This window comes from Oncorhynchus mykiss, chromosome 27, assembly GCF_013265735.2.
Source record: "Oncorhynchus mykiss isolate Arlee chromosome 27, USDA_OmykA_1.1, whole genome shotgun sequence".
NCBI classification, from domain to species: Eukaryota; Metazoa; Chordata; class Actinopteri; order Salmoniformes; family Salmonidae; genus Oncorhynchus; species Oncorhynchus mykiss.
Genome location: NC_048591.1, coordinates 18,875,001 through 18,892,637, shown reverse-complemented (window position 1 = coordinate 18,892,637; position 17,637 = coordinate 18,875,001). Strand labels below are relative to the sequence as shown.

The following is a 17,637-nucleotide window of genomic DNA, read 5'->3' as shown; positions in this document are numbered from 1 at the left end:
TCCTGTAGCCCTCCTGTATTCAGATTAAAAGGTGTTCTGTAGAGTATGTAGCCCTCCTGTATTCAGATTAAAAGGTGTTCTGTAGAGTATGTAGCCCTCCTGTATTCAGATTAAAAGGTGTTCTGTAGAGTATGTAGCCCTCCTGTAGCCCTCCTGTATTCAGATTAAAAGGTGTTTTGTAGAGTATGTAGCCCTCCTGTATTCAGATTAAAAGGTGTTCTGTAGAGTATGTAGCCCTCCTGTATTCAGATTAAAAGGTGTTCTGTAGAGTATGTAGCCCTCCTGTATCCAGATTAAAAGGTGTTCTGTAGAGTATGTAGCCCTCCTGTAGCCCTCCTGTATCCAGATTAAAAGGTGTTCTGTAGAGTATGTAGCCCTCCTGTAGCCCTCCTGTATCCAGATTAAAAGGTGTTCTGTAGAGTATGTAGCCCTCCTGTAGCCCTCCTGTATTCAGATTATAAGGTGTTCTGTAGAGTATGTAGCCCTCCTGTATTCAGATTAAAAGGTGTTCTGTAGAGTATGTAGCCCTCCTGTATTCAGATTAAAAGGTGTTCTGTAGAGTATGTAGCCCTCCTGTATTCCGATTAAAAGGTGTTCTGTAGAGTATGTAGCCCTCCTGTAGCCCTCCTGTATTCAGATTAAAAGGTGTTCTGTAGAGTATGTAGCCCTCCTGTAGCCCCCCTGTATTCAGATTAAAAGGTGTTCTGTAGCGTATGTAGCCCTCCTGTATTCAGATTAAAAGGTGTTCTGTAGAGTATGTAGCCCTCCTGTATTCAGATTAAAAGGTGTTCTGTAGAGTATGTAGCCCTCCTGTATTCAGATTAAAAGGTGTTCTGTAGAGTATGTAGCCCTCCTGTATTCAGATTAAAATGTGTTCTGTAGAGTATGTAGCCCTCCTGTAGCCCTCCTGTATTCAGATTAAAAGGTGTTCTGTAGAGTATGTAGCCCTCCTGTAGCCCCCCTGTATTCAGATTAAAAGGTGTTCTGTAGAGTATGTAGCCCTCCTGTATTCAGATTAAAAGGTGTTCTGTAGAGTATGTAGCCCTCCTGTATTCAGATTAAAAGGTGTTCTGTAGAGTATGTAGCCCCCCTGTATTCAGATTAAAGGGTGTTCTGTAGAGTATGTAGCCCTCCTGTATTCAGATTAAAATGTGTTCTGTAGAGTATGTAGCCCCCCTGTATTCAGATTAAAATGTGTTCTGTAGAGTATGTAGCCCTCATGTAGCCCTCCTGTATTCAGATTAAAAGGTGTTCTGTGGAGAATGTAGCCCTCCTGTAGCCCTCCTGTATTCAGATTAAAAGGTGTTCTGTAGAGTATGTAGCCCTCTTGTAGCCCTCCTGTATTCAGATTAAAAGGTGTTCTGTGGAGAATGTAGCCCTCCTGTAGCCCTCCTGTATTCAGATTAAAAGGTGTTCTGTAGAGTATGTAGCCCTCCTGTAGCCCCCCTGTATTCAGATTAAAAGGTGTTCTGTAGAGTATGTAGCCCTCCTGTATTCAGATTAAAAGGTGTTCTGTAGAGTATGTAGCCCTCCTGTATTCAGATTAAAAGGTGTTCTGTAGAGTATGTAGCCCTCCTGTATTCAGATTAAAAGGTGTTCTGTAGAGTATGTAGCCCTCCTGTATTCAGATTAAAAGGTGTTCTGTAGAGTATGTAGCCCTCATGTAGCCCTCCTGTATTCAGATTAAAAGGTGTTCTGTAGAGTATGTAGCCCTGCTGTATTCAGATTAAAAGGTGTTCTGTAGAGTATGTAGCCCTCCTGTATTCAGATTAAAAGGTGTTCTGTAGAGTATGTAGCCCTCCTGTATTCAGATTAAAAGGTGTTTTGTAGAGTATGTAGCCCTCCTGTATTCAGATTAAAAGGTGTTCTGTAGAGTATGTAGCCCTCCTGTAGCCCTCCTGTATCCAGATTAAAAGGTGCTCTGTCTCCTTTCTGTTTCAGACTACCTATGTTCCCCAGAGGAGAACGTTCACATGATCGATTTCACACGGTTCAAGATCCGAGACATGGAGACAGGGACGGTGCTGTTTGAGATCACTAAACCCCCTGTACCAGGTATGGGCTATGTCGAAACTATCATATTATACAGTACAGATATTAGATACATGTCCCCCATTATAATGTATTTAATCAAGACATGGAGACAGGGACGGTGCTGTTTGAGATCACTAAAGCCCCTGTACCAGGTATGGGCTATGTCGAAACTATCATATTATACAGTACAGATATTAGATACATGTCCCCCATTATAATGTATTTAATCAAGACATGGAGACAGGGACGGTGCTGTTTGAGATCACTAAAGCCCCTGTACCAGGTATGGGCTATGTCGAAACTATCATATTATACAGTACAGATATTAGATACATGTCCCCCATTATAATGTATTTAATCAAGACATGGAGACAGGGACGGTGCTGTTTGAGATCACCAAGCCCCCAGCACCAGGTCAGTATTAGGCCTGTCTGTACTATGTACACGACCGTTCAAAACGCTACAAAACACTACAATAGTCATTTACAGCATTAACAATGTCTACACTGTATTTCTGATTTGATGTTATTTTAATGGACAAAAAAATTGCTTTTCTTTCAAAAACAGGGACATTTCTAAGTGACTCCAAACTTTTGAACGGTAGTGTATAACCGTTAGTATTTGTGTCTCCTAACATATTCATAGATACTTGTTAACATATTCTCTATTATTAGACCCTAGGATATATGACTTGTGGCACTAAACTATAGGTCATAGCCTCTGATGACGAATAGGTTTTAAGACCTACAGTATGTGTGAGCAGCTTATACAGTTGAAGTCGCAGGTTTACATACACTTAGGTTGGAGTCATTAAAACTCGTTTTTCAACCACTCCACAAATTTCTTGTTAACAAACTATAGTTTTGGAAAGTCGGTTAGGACACCTACTTTGTGCAATTCACTGTATCACAATTCCAGTGGGTCAGAAGTTACACTAAATACACTAAGTTGACTGTGCCTTTAAACAGCTTGGAAAATTCCAGAAAATTATGTCATGGCTTTAGAAGGTTCTGATAGGCTAATTTACATAATTTGAGTCAATTGGAGGTGCACCTGTGGATGTATTTCAAGGCCTACCTAAAGCCTACCTCCTGTATTCAGATTAAAGGGTGTTCTGTAGAGTATGTAGCCCTCCTGTATTCAGATTAAAAGGTGTTCTGTAGAGTATGTAGCCCTCCTGTATTCAGATTAAAAGGTGTTCTGTAGAGTATGTACCTAAAAATTGTAGACCTCCACTAGAGATGAACATACTTTTGTGCGAGAAGTGCAAATCAATCCCAGAACAACAGCAAAGGACCTTGTGAAGATGCTGGAGGAAACAGGGACAAAAGTATCTATATCCACAGTAAAATGAGTCCTATATCAACATAACCTGAAAAGCTGCTCAGCAAGGAAGAAGCCACTGCTCCAAAACCACCTTAAAAAGCCAGACTATGGTTTGCAACTGCACATGGGAACAAAGATTGTACTTTTTGGATAAATTTCCTCTGGTCTGATGAAACAAAAATAGAACTGTTTGGCCATAATGACCATCGTTATGTTTGGAGGAAAAAGGGAGAGGCTTGCATGCCGAAGAACACCATCCCAACCGTGAAGCACGGGGTGGCAGCATCATGTTGTGGGGGTGCTTTGCTGCAGGAGGGACTGGTGCACTTCACAAAATAGATGGCATCATGAGGTAGGAAAATTATGTAGATATATTTAAGCAACATCTCAAGACATCAGTCAGGAAGTTAAAGCTTGGTCGCAAATGAGTCTTCCAAATGGACAATGACCCCAGGCATACTTCCAAAGTTGTGGCCATCACAAAGCCTTGACCTCAATCCAATAGAGAATTTGTGGGCAGAACTGAAAAAGCGTGTGCGAGCAAGGAGGTCTACAAACCTGACTCAGTTACACCAGCTCTGTCAGGAGGAATGGGCCAAAATTCAACCAACTTATTGTGGGAAGCTTGTGGAAGGCTACCTGAAATGTTTGACCCACATTAAACAATTTAAAGGCAATGCTACCAAATACTAATTGAGTGTATGTACACTTCTGACCCACTGGGAATGTGATGAAAGAAATAAAAGCTTAAATAAATCCTTCTCTCTACTATTATTCTAACATTTCACATTCTTAAAATAAAGTGGTGATCCTAACTGAGCTAAGACAGAGAATTTTTACTAGGATTAAATGTCAGGAATTGTGAAAAACTGAGTTTAAATGTTTTTGGCTAAGGTGTATGTTCATTTCCGACTTCAACCTCTGGGTTAACTAGGCCCAGGCAGTAATATGCATGATTCATGAATGAATTACTCCTATTAGCTATGTCGCCATTGAGAAGGTGTTATTTCGCTGTGTGAGTTGATCATCTAAGGCTCTGAAACAGTGTCTATTCAGAGAGGTACACAGCAGAGAGACCGCGCTTCAAAACAGCAGGCTTGTTAACGCGGTATCTTTTGTGACACTGTGGCAGCGGGCGAAAAGAAGGATTTGGACCCCAACGGAGGCCGCTTCGTCCGTTACCAGTTCACCCCCGCCTTCCTGCAGCTGCGCCAGGTTGGAGCCACGTAAGTCAGAGCTAAGATGGCCGCCAGGGTGTGTGGGTGTGTAAGAATGGTGGTGCGGTGGACACTCAGTGCCCTGCTGCTCTACGAAGAGGAGACAGATGGGGAGGGCTATTCTCGGAGAGTGAGAGGAGGTGAGAGTGTGTGCATGCCTACGTGCTTGCATGCGTGTTTGTGAGTGACAGATACCAAGGAGCCAGGAAGGCCGTACAGTTGGGGGCAGAGAGAAAGAGAGAGGGAGAGAGAGAAAGAGAGAGGGAGAGAGAGAAAAAAAGAAGGCAGAGAGGGAGAACGAGAGAGAGAGACAGAGAGATGAGGAAAAGGACATTCGGGCCAGTTGTTATTAATTACTGCAGTGGGCTATATTAGTAGTCTTAAACAAATCTACTTTGAAACCAAAGTATACACCTCACACACATGGTTATGGGCTTAAAAAAAGAAGACACCTGTACTATTTCAGATATAAAGTTGAAATGTTTGTAGTTTGCATCCGAATACTACACTTTATATAGATCATAGAAGACTGAAATATAACAAAATTGTTTGACATAGAAACACCAGATGTTTGACTGTTTAAAATAATCTTTATTAATTCGGAAATTCTGAAAAATATGAATAACATTCCACCCATGAGGTCAGTGTTTCATTGGACTGCAGGAAAGGGCTACAGAATGGGGGCAGATGAGGAGACATGGAATTATACTTCCGTTCTGCATCAAACTATGACAAACTAATGATGTGTGTAAGTGTGCTTCCAATAGTTTATCGGATCTCTCTGTCCCCCTGTCCTCTCTGACACAGTGTGGAGTTCACAGTGGGAGACATGCCCATCAACAACTTCAGGATGATTGAGAGGCACTACTTCAGAGAGCAGCTCCTCAAGAGCTTTGATTTTGAGTTTGGTTTCTGTATGCCCAGCAGCAAGAACACCTGTGAACACATCTATGAGTTCCCCCCTCTGTCAGAGGACATCAGTGAGTTTGGACACTCATAGATACAGAGACACAGACATAGCACGCATGCATGCATTTCCTGTACCCATACCAGACAGTCCGACACACACACACACACACACACACACACACACACACACACACACACACACACACACGCGCATTCACTCAAACACACACACTTACACAAGCACACACACACTGATGTGTCCTTGCTCTCCCTTCTTCCTCAGTGCGTGAGATGATCCTGCACCCATACAAAACGCAGTCCGACAGCTTCTACTTTGTGGACAACAAGCTGGTGATGCACAACAAGGCAGACTACTCCTACAGTGGGAGTCCATAGGACCACAGGACCCCCCTAGACACCTAGACCCATCCCAACTCCAACTCAATCCCACCCCTCCATGGGACCACGGACAGACAGACAGACGAACGTGCTGACAGATGACGAATGGAGAGATGTATGGACGGACTGACAGGTCACAAGCAACAGGGCTGATGGACAGCCTCTCACACTCTCCACAGCTTTATTTCTCCAACCAGAATTCCCCCATTGCTTGTTAACGCCTCAATTGCAATCCCCTACTCCAAGTCTCTTGCAATGACCTCTCAACTTATGTTTCTGTGTCTGATAGAGAGTGTTGTAGATGTGTACACAGTCTAGTATACATAAACACACACAGACCTTCGCTATGGGACACGTCTGATGTGGCCCGATCTAGACCAAATAAAAGCACAACAAGTACAGTATGTAAGGGCCAGTAACAATGAATGAGATTGAATGTCTAGTCAGTGTTTTCTGAAGGGCTCAGTCAATCTACTAAAGAGAAAAAGAGAGCAGCAAAGAGAGAAATGGGAGAGACAGAAAAAATTGAGAGAGAGAGAAAGAGAGATAGAGAGAGGGTCTGCTTATCTGCCCTTCATCTCATTAACATTAAGCTATTTAAACAATAGAGACAGACAGACCCGCCAGTTGTCGGTGCAGGACCAAGTGACACAGACACACAATTCTCTGACATCCTCAAAACATGTATTCTAATCGAGCAAGCAGAACCTATATATTTCTACTAGGGTTCAGCAACTTTTTTTTACTCTTAAAGAAAGTCAAAAAAGTTTATTGAATTTCTTATAAATAGCCATTAGCTCTGAATGACTCGATGTCCCTGATAGGAATAGTACTACTGTTTGATGAAGTTCTTTGTCGATTACCATTCCACTAGAAACCAGTCGAATGCCATTAGGGTACAGTAAGACGTAGAATGGGACAGGTACTCTTTTACAGTGAATGTGTCGTATTTAGGCTTGTAAAATGCTAGCTTTCCCAAAATTCCCTGGTTTTCCAGAAGTCCCGTTTGGAGGATTCCTGCGTTTCTTATTCCAACCTGATTCTCGGAATCTTCCAACTTGGATTTCCGGAAAACTTGGGAATTTTAGGAAAGTTAGTAGAATTTTGCAATCCTAGTCGTGTTTATTTCCGTATACTCATAGTTTTATGTTCTAAAGTATTTTTTTAAATAGCCACTTTGAGGAGTTAAATGTAGGTGAAGGATAGTCATATAGGAATTCAAAACCAGATATTCATTTTGATATCCAGCACATACTATTTAGTCTCAAGTGATCTGCAGATTTATTTAAAATAAATGTGGTTTTTGTAAATTAAAACTAAAAATAGTGTAAAGTTTAGATGGTTGAAATGCCACTTTGAGAAATAAATATATGTGATTTTTTGGGAAGTCTTGAAATGCGTCTTGTGGTTTTTATTCACTTGATAGGAAGATGATGATATGTGGGAATAGCCAATCACAGTGCATTCGGAAATTATTCAAGACCCCTTGACTTTTTTCACATTTTGTTACGTTACAGCCTTATTCTAAAATGGATTCAATTGTTTTTTTCCCTCGTCAATTTACACACTATAACCCATAATGACGAAACAAAAACAGGTTTTTAGAAATGTTTGCAAATATAAAAAAATATAAAAACTGAAATATCACATAAGTATTCAGACCCTTTGCTCAGTACTTTGTTGAAGCACCTTTGGCATCGATCACAGCCTCGAGTCTTCTTGGATATGATGCTTCAAGCTTGGCACACCTGTATTTGGGGAGTTTCTCCCATTCTTCTCTGTAGATACTCTCAAGCTCTGTCAGGTTGGATGGGGAGCGTCGCTGCACAGCTATTTTCAGGTCTCTCCAGAGATGTTCCAACGCGTTCAAGTCTGGGCTCTGGCTAGGCCACTCAAGGACATTCAGAAACTTGTCCCGTAGCCACTCCTGAGTTGTCTTGGCTGTGTGCTTAGGGTTGTTGTCCTGTTAGAAGGCAAACCTTCACCCCAGTCTGAGGTCCTGAGCGCTCTGGAGCAGGTTTTCTTCAAGGATCTCTGTACTTTGATCCATTCATCTTTCCCTTGATCCTGACTAGTCTCTCAGTCCCTGCCGCTGAAAAAACGTCCCCACAGGGATGGTACCAGGTTTCCTCCAGACGTGAGGTATTTCTGTTTTTAATTTTAATAAACAAAATATCAACTGTTTTCGCTTTATCATTATGGGATATTGTGTGTAGATTGATGAGGAAAATGTTTTATTTAATACAGTTTAGAATAAGGCTGTAACGTAACAAAATGTGGAAAACGTCAAGGGGTCTGAATACTTTCCGAATGTACTGTATAACAAATGCTGTTTTACAATGACTGGATAGATCTGTGACAGAAATTAGAAGAAAGGAATTGCATAGATAGACACAGAACAATTGTCTAGACTAGAATATAATTTAATGAATGAATTCAAGCGCTATAAATCAAAAACAGTTTACTATATACTCAGTTAAGTCATACAAGAAAAAGGGGCTTTTCACACAAGCTATGACTAAAATACACTCTTGAAAAATGTGTCTGGTAAGGTGATGTCATTTTTATTATGAGATAGTGCCTGCAGGAACCAGATGAAGGCCTGAGAACAGTCGTCTGGCTCTGCCTTGATAGACTTCCATCCTCAATGGTCATTTAGCTATAAAGCTTTGAAAACTATTTCTAGAAAGCAAAATGAATTGAGTAAACAGTGAGTATGTTCCCTGTATCGTATAAGAAATTATGCTGAGACACATTTTGTAATTGTATTCATTAGCTCTGAGCTAAAAAACAACTGGCTTGAATCATCTCCTGTCACCATAAGCTGTATAAAATGCTAATTGCAATAGTGGGAACATATCACACCAGGGGGCTTATTCAGGAGAATAGGACTTCACAGAATGCTCAACATAGAAATGTATTGTGTAGAACATATATGATTCTCTGTAGTGTAGAATACGGAAAAAATGTAATCAGTGCTGTATTTCTGTCCGCAACTTTAAAGTTCCCAGTAACTACAGCTCTCTGCTGCCATCTAGTGTGGAGTTAGCTCAGACTGCACTCTACTCCTAAACACTGAACAGTCAGGTGTGTCATGAGCTTTTGGATACATTCATTCTCATTCGTCAAGTCTTGACTTTGACCCAGCCAAAGTCATTGTTATGAATAAAAACATATTGTTAACACGGTTATGATAAAATCTGAACCCAGGCTCCCCCATTCTCTTCAGACTCATTGGTGACAAATTGAGTCAACGTGCTCTGCATGTTCAAAGCAAAGCAAAATATGACATTTGATTGTGATCATTGCTACATTCACTTTCAAACTGAGCCCTTTGTGATAAGTCTTGACCTTCACAACCACAGTCTTGAGGTCCAGGGGGAAGGTCTATGTGAGCTATTCCACGAAGGGAGCCCTATTCCTGGGCTTCAAAGCAAAGGTATGGGGGTGTTCCCCATAGAAGTGAGGTAACTTGCCAAGCTCTCCACACCTGGGTAGGCTGTGTGGTACTGTCCATTAATATGGAGGTCTGATGGACCTCCACATCCTCCTCCCATCTCCTCCTCATCTTCCTTCCCCGGCCCGTCGGAGATCCACTCTGATGTCTGGTTGACAGGACCGGTGCTCCTCAGACTGGACCCCAGGTGTGTTGGCTGGGAAGAGGAGGGGGACAGGGAGGGACTGATTAGCACCAGCGAATCAGGAGCCAGGCTGTCCTCTCTCAGCTCGTCCCACAAGTAACCTGAGAGGAGAGTGAACAGGGTTGTGAATCTTGTTGTAGATTGTATAAAAATAATTCCTGAATATGGTTCTCTCTGTCTTGGCCTCTCACTCTCTATCTCTCTCTTTCATCCTTACCGTGGAGCTGCAGGTCAGTCAAGCTGGGGTTGAGCGTGTCGATATCGTTACTAGCATCTTCATCTAGCTGTAGCTCTTGTATGCTCCTGGGCCCAACATCATACTCTGCCTGTATGGTGGCGCTACAGGTGGGGGGTGTCTGCCCCGCCAGAGGGGAACCCAGGGTACCCACATTGGGGGGGATTCCCGATAGAGGCTGCTGTCTGCAGGGGGAGTAGAAGGAGAAGGGGTGGGGGGTGGTGGGGGGCAGGTAACGGGGGTGCTGTTGGACTGTCAAGGAGGGAGGGGGGACGTGGGGGTAGAGGGGACGTTGAAGAGGATGACAGGGCTCTTGAGGATGGGATGTGAAGGAGGAAGGGGTAGGGATCTGGTTGTGGTAAGAAGGTAAAGATTTCAGCTTCTCTGGTCTTTCCCCCAACAGGCGATCCAGATCCTCTGAGAAAACAGAGAAAGAGTAAATTGAGATGACCTTGCACTTATCTCCTGTAACAGCTGCCAAAAAGTCTGAGTAGATAGAATCACCAGAACGCTGGAGTTGCTCAGTCTCAAAGGTAACATACCCTGTATGTAACCGCATCTTATTTTATGGTGTCATTTATGCCATGACGGACCTGAGAATTGCCAAGCTTACCTTCCACCTAAAATAATGGCATCCGAACTTTGAGGAAGTGCAAATAAAACATAGCCCAGGTCTAAGGGGAGTCCTGGTCTGTGATGTATAGACCACCTACCTGGCCTGGCCATGCTCTTGCGGACAGTGAGGGGGTCTTTGCGGCGCCACTTGTGTAGCTCCTCCTGCATCTTCTCTATCTTGGCTGGGTTGAGGGCCCACAGGCAGCCCTTACGGGAAGAGTTGCCAATCTTATTCTCCACCTTCTCAAAGCACTTATTCAGAGACAGGTTGTGGCGGACCGAGTTCTTCCATCCATCTGGAGCCGTCTGAGAGACAGAAAGGAGAGGAAAAACCAGTAAACATGTGCACAAGCACTGACAACAAACAGTTCCACACAAAGACATGGGGGGAACAGAGGGTTAAATACACAACAAATAATGAGGGAAATGGAAACCAGGTGTGTAGGAAAAAAAAAGTGGATCTACGATGGTTAGAAGACCAGTGACGCCGACCGCTGAACGCCGCCCGAACAAGGAGAGGAAATTACTTCGGTGGAAGTCGTGACACTATCTGCAATTGACGTATCCGTTTTTGGACTTTTCAATTAATGATATTTACCCATCAGTGGAGGCTTCTATGGGGAGGACGGCTCATAATAATGGCTGGAACGGCACAAATGACCACGAGCCCGTCCTCCCCAATTAAGATGCCACCAACCTCCTGTGTTACCCACTGATCCTTGAAGAATACTTCTAAGTTAGTTCAGAACTCAAAATATATGCTTGTTTTACTCCACTGTTTGTGAACATTAAAGAGTAAACAAACAACATACACCTTACATCCATAGCTCTGTCCTGCCCCATCCCTCAGCTTTTTCCCTCAAACAGGGGAGGGCAGAACACTGAGTTATTGTTTCAACTGCCAAAACCCTGACCAATTAAGTAATTCAAAATCAAGTCAAAAGTCAAGAGGAACCAAAGCAGTGTGAGTGCCACGTTGAACACATGCGCGCACACACCCCCTGAGGTAGTCTCTCAGTCAAAGGTCTTACTGTATGTTTGGCTGGAGAGGAGCCAAAGCTGTTGCAATGCCACGTTGCACCTTCCTACACCTCCTCCTACAAACAGCCAGCCAACAAACAGCCAACCATTTCATGGGTCTATAACCACTGGGATGGATGGGAAGACACTGATCAAGCCCTAACGGGAATCAGCCGGGGTGGCCCAAGGTTAGCCTCGTTAAACACTGGTTGTGTCCCAAATGGCACCCTGTTACCAAGTGCACTACTTTTGACTAGGTCCTATAGGCCACGCCTGTATTCTATATGGAATAGGTAGGGGTCGATGATGCCTAACAAACGGCTGGGGAAGAGGCTAGCCTACGGCTGCTTCTGCTTTGGCACACTGTTGAATCTATATACACTATTACAGTATCATTCATCTCCCCGAGGCTTGCCAGGAGATCAGGAGACTTCTAGGTGGTAGAGCCAATCCTTCCTATGGTCTAAAGAAAATATGTGGTTTCTCTCTCTCTCTTGATATCACTCTCTCTCTCTCTCTCTCTTTCTTTCTCTCTCTCTCTCTCTCTCTCTCTCTCTCTCCCTCTCCGTGTTCTTCTATAAAGGGCTTATCGCCAGATAAGAAGATAAGAGAGGATTGAAGATCAACAGGCGTTGATCTCTCAGTGATTGAGTCTTTTAAACCACATGTAAATACTACAAGGTATTTACTTTACAATGCATAACACACTTATGTGTCTGTTTTGGTAAGTTAGGTGATGCAAAGTTCATACAATTTCTCAGTGCATGAGAAACTCTGTCTGTGACATTGCACAGATAAAATACATAGGATGAGAATAATGAAACAGAGATGACTGTTGGGTCAGTGAGAAGCCATAATGTCCTCCTGCTGTACCTTGAAGTAGGGGAAGTGTTCAGTCATGAACCTGTAGATCTCACTAACCGGGAGACTCCCTGTCTTACTGTTCCTCAGAGCCATGAAGATCAGGATGCTATGGATAGAAGACAAACATTGTAGTCAGTGTAGTCAATCAGATGTAGTCAATATTATTATTATATTTATTATTACGTATATTACATGATATTATTTAACATCAGTGTTGTTTCTCCATTTCATATACACTACAATCTCAGAAAAAAGGGTTCATCGACTGTCCCCATAGGCATAGGAGAACCCTTTGAATAACCCGTTTTGTTTCCAAGTAAAACACTTTTTGATTCCATGTAGAACCCTTTCTACAGACGGTTCCACATGGAACCCAAAGGGGCTCTACCTGGAACCAAAAAGGGTTATTCTAAGGGTTCTCCTATGGGGACAGCCCTTTAAGGTTCTAGATAGCATATTATTTTCTATGAGTGTACATTCATGACAAGGATCCATGATGACATCCACAAAACACTAAAAGGAAACAAGGACATTCATGTTGTTATTATTATACTAATTCAGTCTTTGAGGAAAAAGTCGGAAAAGTATAGTAGATACAGCAGAATTGACATTATCGTAAATGAAAGCACAAATAGTTTTCCGTTGTGGGTTTGAATAAGAGGCCGTGCTGTGTATGCAGAACCAATGAAGATCTAGGGCACACACACACACACACACCCCATCCACCTCACACCTGCAAGCCTGAGGGATAACGGTGATTATTTGTGTTATGTAACATTGATACTTGAAAGGAGTTTAGGCTAAATCATTATTGAAATATATACCATCTGGTCCTCAGAGGACCAGAGTACAAAATGTACAGAAACTAACTGAAATAATAGCTGAACACTGAATACTTGGGTTCACTTTCAATCCAAACTGGTAAACTGGTTTTAGGGGTTATTAAAGAACTGACATGCTTACAGCTCAACTTCTTTTTGTTTCACCTTGTAAACGTTATTTCAAATATGCAGAGAAAGAAGAGTGATGAAGAGTGAGAAATGGGTTTGATTAAATAAGGTCTTGATTGAATAAGGTCTTTAGTATATAATTAATGTTGCACCAAAGTCCAAAACCCGATTGTACAGGTTGGTAAAAGATTGTGATTGTGCACATATATGGAGTATCCTGGGTGAGGATCAAAGGTGCCAGATCAGCTTGGCAAATGGCTGACGGATTGGGATGGTTTTGACACCTTCACACCCTGTCATAAATTAAGGGAGAGAGAACTCTCTAGTAGCAAGGTTGGAATGTGCTTTGTGTAGAGAGAGACTTTTGCTGCCAAAACCTTTTTGTACAGAAAGTGAATATGGGAACAATATTTATAAGATAGGAATGTTAAGAATGATCAGTGGGGATCTAAAGAATAATAATGTCATATTGTTTATTATTTTGTGATGTCATTAAGGATGGTATAGTAACTGTAACTCTGAAAGTGTACGCATTCTATGTGTCAAGTTTACATCTAAATGTGTAAAATAAATGATTAAATATGAGAACAGTTTTGTGAAGATAGTGATGTCATTTTAGCCTTCTAAATTATCTAATTGTTTTTCATATAAACTTGTGCCCAGTCAGTAACCACACTCCCAAGTGAGCACAGACATTGTGTCAGCGTGATGGAATGACCCCTTTTTACCCAAGGATAAAAGCCTTGGAAACTAAATTTACAGCAGACCAAAACATGCCGGGTTGCTGCTGGCGTGTAAAGTGGTTGGGAGCCTGAACCTGAATAATCAGCCTTGAGACCATTACGAGACCAGCCAACGTACAGCGTGAGCTAAACGTGACAAATGGTTTCAACTCTAGAGACCAGAAAATGTGAGACGGTAGTCCATACGTTTGAAATGGTGAAACTCTGAAACTCTCAATCTCTACACAAGAAGAAGAAACTCACTAGACCGTAGCATTTACCAGTCTGCAGCTGGCATGTAAAGTAGTCTAGGACATTTGATCAAAGACACGAGGGGAAGGAATAGGTTCCTCTCAGACAACCATTGGCACATCTGAAGTATCTATTCCAACAACCTCTCCACAACCAGTGAAGCTCTACAAAAGACATTGTGACCTCTGGTGGACAAACCAGAACCTTACATCCATCGACAACTTCACCATAGGAGTCATCAAGTTCAACAGAGATCGACGACGATCAAGGACAGCTATGCGTAAATGTATATATTGTACTTCTTATCCGAATGGGCGGTGGTTCATGTGCAAAGTATTACTATTCCTTTGAGTGTAGGTTCCAAATGTAACAACGATAAGTTGACTCTTTGTCTCTCCCTCTCTTTACCTACCCCTCCCTCTCCATATGTGTAACAAGCCGTCATATCTTGTCAGTCCACTAGGGACTTTTATCTCATGTACGTGTGTATGTGTATTATGTGTTATTATTTTGTTAGTCAGTAAATAAATGATTAAATCAATTTGTGTAGTACTGAATATTCAGAAGGGCTAGGGTTCTTGCGGATCCAAGGATTATGTGACGTTCAGACTGAGACTGATGAGGTAATAATTCATAATTGACTGTTATTGATGTAAGAGATATCTACATATCAAATCAAATCAAGTGTATTTATATAGCCCTTCGTACATCAGCTGATATCTCAAAGTGCTGTACAGAAACCCAGCCTAAAACCCCAAACAGCAAGCAATGCAGGCGTTGAAGCACGTTGGCTAGGAAAAACTCCCTAGAAAGGCCAAAACCTAGGAAGAAACCTAGAGAGGAACCAGGCTATGAGGGGTGGCCAGTCCTCTTCTGGCTGTGCCAGGTGGAGATTATAACAGAACATGGCCAAGATGTTCAAATGTTCATAAATGACCAGCATGGTCAAATAATAGGTCTGGGACAGGTAGCACATCCGGTGAACAGGTCAGGATTCCACAGCCACAGGCAGAACATATCTTTAGAGTTTAATTTGGGAGGTGGTAAGTCATTAAACAACTTATTCCATGGTGCCCCAAATTCCTAATGAATTAATTGTTACATGATTCATTTAATTGAGTAACAATTGAGTAACAATTAAACATAGTTAGTTGACAAAATAAATAACAGTCATTAGATGAATGATAGTCACGTCACGACAGTGTTCACCTGTATGAGTAGATGGGCTTGGGGAAGAGGGACTGCATGCTACTGTCCTGATGGGTTGGAGTGGAGAGGCACTGGAGAGAGTACTGAGAACTTTTAGATTGTCCACTGGTAGAATACATACCTGGTGAGAACTGGAGAGAACACACACACACACGTACACATGCGCATACATACACACACATTGTTACAGCAGAACTTGTATTACTTTAGCAACAGAGTGTGTACACAGTGAGGTTTTTCCAAACCGCAAAGCTGTGTGCTGCAAAGCCGACAACTGTAAACAAGTTCACGGTATGATATAATCAAGCCCTGTTGGCAAAGTGATATTTTCCTTGGCAAGGTGTTTGACAAGGTATTTGGCAGAGTGGCACTAATCCTTGGAAAGATATGCAGTAGAATACACACCTAATAGGAAAGATATGCAGTACCGTAGGTGGTTTCTATGTCAATCAACCTATACACAGCCAAAATTCCACCCAAACAAAATTAGGTCGCCAGTTTGTAGTCCTAAAAAACAGAAATTAGTGTTGTTCTTTGAGAGAATACTAATCAGTAAACATGACATTTATGAATTATGAAGCCTTATTAAGTGCTTTGTGTGCTTGTTTCGATTACATAAATGCTTCAAAATTCAAAAATGTTTACGTTAGCAGATGAAGATTATCTCATAAAACAAAACATATACTATAAGATCTCCTAAGTCTGTGTTTACCACTGACCTTATTTTCTGTGCAATTCCAAAATCACCCCATTGAGATAAGCTCCTCTAAGAAACTCCCCCTTAAGTTATCACCTCCCCCTGTACTTTGGTCCTGCCCACTCACCTGCGGTAGCGGGGCTAGGGGGCTGTAGGAGGCGTGGCCTTGGGACAGGAAGCAGGAAGGTTCCTCGGGTGCATCCTGTGGTTCTGTGTAAGAGCGCTGGGAGCCCTGCTGTGTTGAATGAAGGGAATGAATGAAGATAATAGCATGATTCAAGTGATGAAATCTGAGAAAACTAATTGGCAGCACTAGTATCAACGTGATGTGTGGGTGGGTGGGTGTGTGGATAGGAGCTGTAGGTGTGTATGAGAGATCTGTCTATGGGGAACTACTTGCGCATGTGGGGCTGTCCCCGATGGCCATGTACACCTGGGTATGGTACTACAGTTCAGCTGGTGGCGTGTACTAAGAATGAATAGCCATTTAGAGTATGAGTATCACTGTATCATACCATCAGTCTGGAAGCCTGGAAACTCCCGTTGTATGGATCCCAGGATGTCTGTTCCTCACTGGTAGATGTGCGTGTGGCAGCGAAGCTATCTAGAGCCTCTACCTCTCTGAGACAGACGAAGGTACGAGACCCAGGGGCACCAGGGGCCAGGCAACCGGTGCCAACCCCATCATCGCTGAACTGATGTCGGTAGGGGTGGAAGCGGTCAGCCGTTCCTGACCCTAAGTTTGACCTTTGACTCTGTCCCACCATGGCTCCATCAACGCTGTGCCTCCTGCAGCTCTCTGCAGCGGCATTTCTCTGTCTGTAGGTGGCACTCTCTCTCTCACGCTGGGCAGTGGTAAATGACACAGAACTGCTCTCTTCACACTGAGGGGAGATGAAAATACAATTTCTAAGCTGGTTATTTAGCAACGTCCAGAATCTCCTGGCTAGCATCTGCAATCATAAAACAATGCAAGTGGAAATAGCCAACAATCACCTACCTTTTATCTCCTGGCATTGTCTGTGTCCCAAGTGGCATCCTATGTAGGGAATAGGGTGCTATTTGGGACGCAGATATTATTTCTGTTTAAACACATCCTGCCTGTTTCAGGGGGGGTGTGGTCGTATTTTGATCTCTAGATAGACATTACTGCCCCAAGGGTGGGTAATTAATTAGTCCAAAAGAAGAGGAACGTGATTAATGTCAGGATAAAACTTAACACATTTCCTCCAGGGCATCTTGTCCTTGAAAAGGTCCTGTGTGTGCGATAGGTAGATAGTTTACATCCTTTTAGATTCACTCATACACAATCTCTCTGTTGCAAGCAGACCTGGGTTCAAACAGTATTCATTTTCATTCAAATACTTTATCTGGCACACTGGAACCAATGAAAATGACAAATTAAAAGGAACCAATGGAACCAAAAAAAAGGTACATTTTTCAAAACCTGTCCATCTACCACTCCAAGCAGGCTGAAGCAAATGCTGCAATTTGAAAGATAACAAATACTACTTGAACTGAGGTTTGGTTAGTCAAACAGCTAAGGG

General features: G+C 42.5%; 2 protein-coding genes across 2 annotated transcripts in view; one reads left to right on the top strand and one right to left on the bottom strand.

The window, feature by feature from the left end:
* The window catches only part of LOC110507688 (protein unc-119 homolog A), a 38,388-nt gene extending 31,107 nt beyond the window's left edge, over positions 1 to 7,281 (top strand). The window contains exons 2-5 of the mRNA XM_036965309.1: positions 1,942 to 2,055; positions 4,493 to 4,586; positions 5,385 to 5,557; positions 5,770 to 7,281. Of these exons, the coding sequence (XP_036821204.1) occupies positions 1,942 to 2,055; positions 4,493 to 4,586; positions 5,385 to 5,557; positions 5,770 to 5,882 (494 nt within the window). The 3' untranslated portion in view covers positions 5,883 to 7,281. The remainder of the gene's footprint in view (positions 1 to 1,941; positions 2,056 to 4,492; positions 4,587 to 5,384; positions 5,558 to 5,769) is intronic.
* A 1,050-nt stretch (positions 7,282 to 8,331) lies between these two features.
* The window catches only part of LOC110507685 (forkhead box protein N1), a 22,484-nt gene continuing 13,178 nt past the window's right edge, over positions 8,332 to 17,637 (bottom strand). Inside the window, exons 3-9 of the mRNA XM_021587832.2 lie at positions 16,606 to 16,974; positions 16,218 to 16,325; positions 15,394 to 15,524; positions 12,270 to 12,366; positions 10,475 to 10,682; positions 9,744 to 10,178; positions 8,332 to 9,627 (exon numbers count right to left, since the gene is read on the bottom strand). Of these exons, the coding sequence (XP_021443507.2) occupies positions 9,314 to 9,627; positions 9,744 to 10,178; positions 10,475 to 10,682; positions 12,270 to 12,366; positions 15,394 to 15,524; positions 16,218 to 16,325; positions 16,606 to 16,974 (1,662 nt within the window). The 3' untranslated portion in view covers positions 8,332 to 9,313. The remainder of the gene's footprint in view (positions 9,628 to 9,743; positions 10,179 to 10,474; positions 10,683 to 12,269; positions 12,367 to 15,393; positions 15,525 to 16,217; positions 16,326 to 16,605; positions 16,975 to 17,637) is intronic.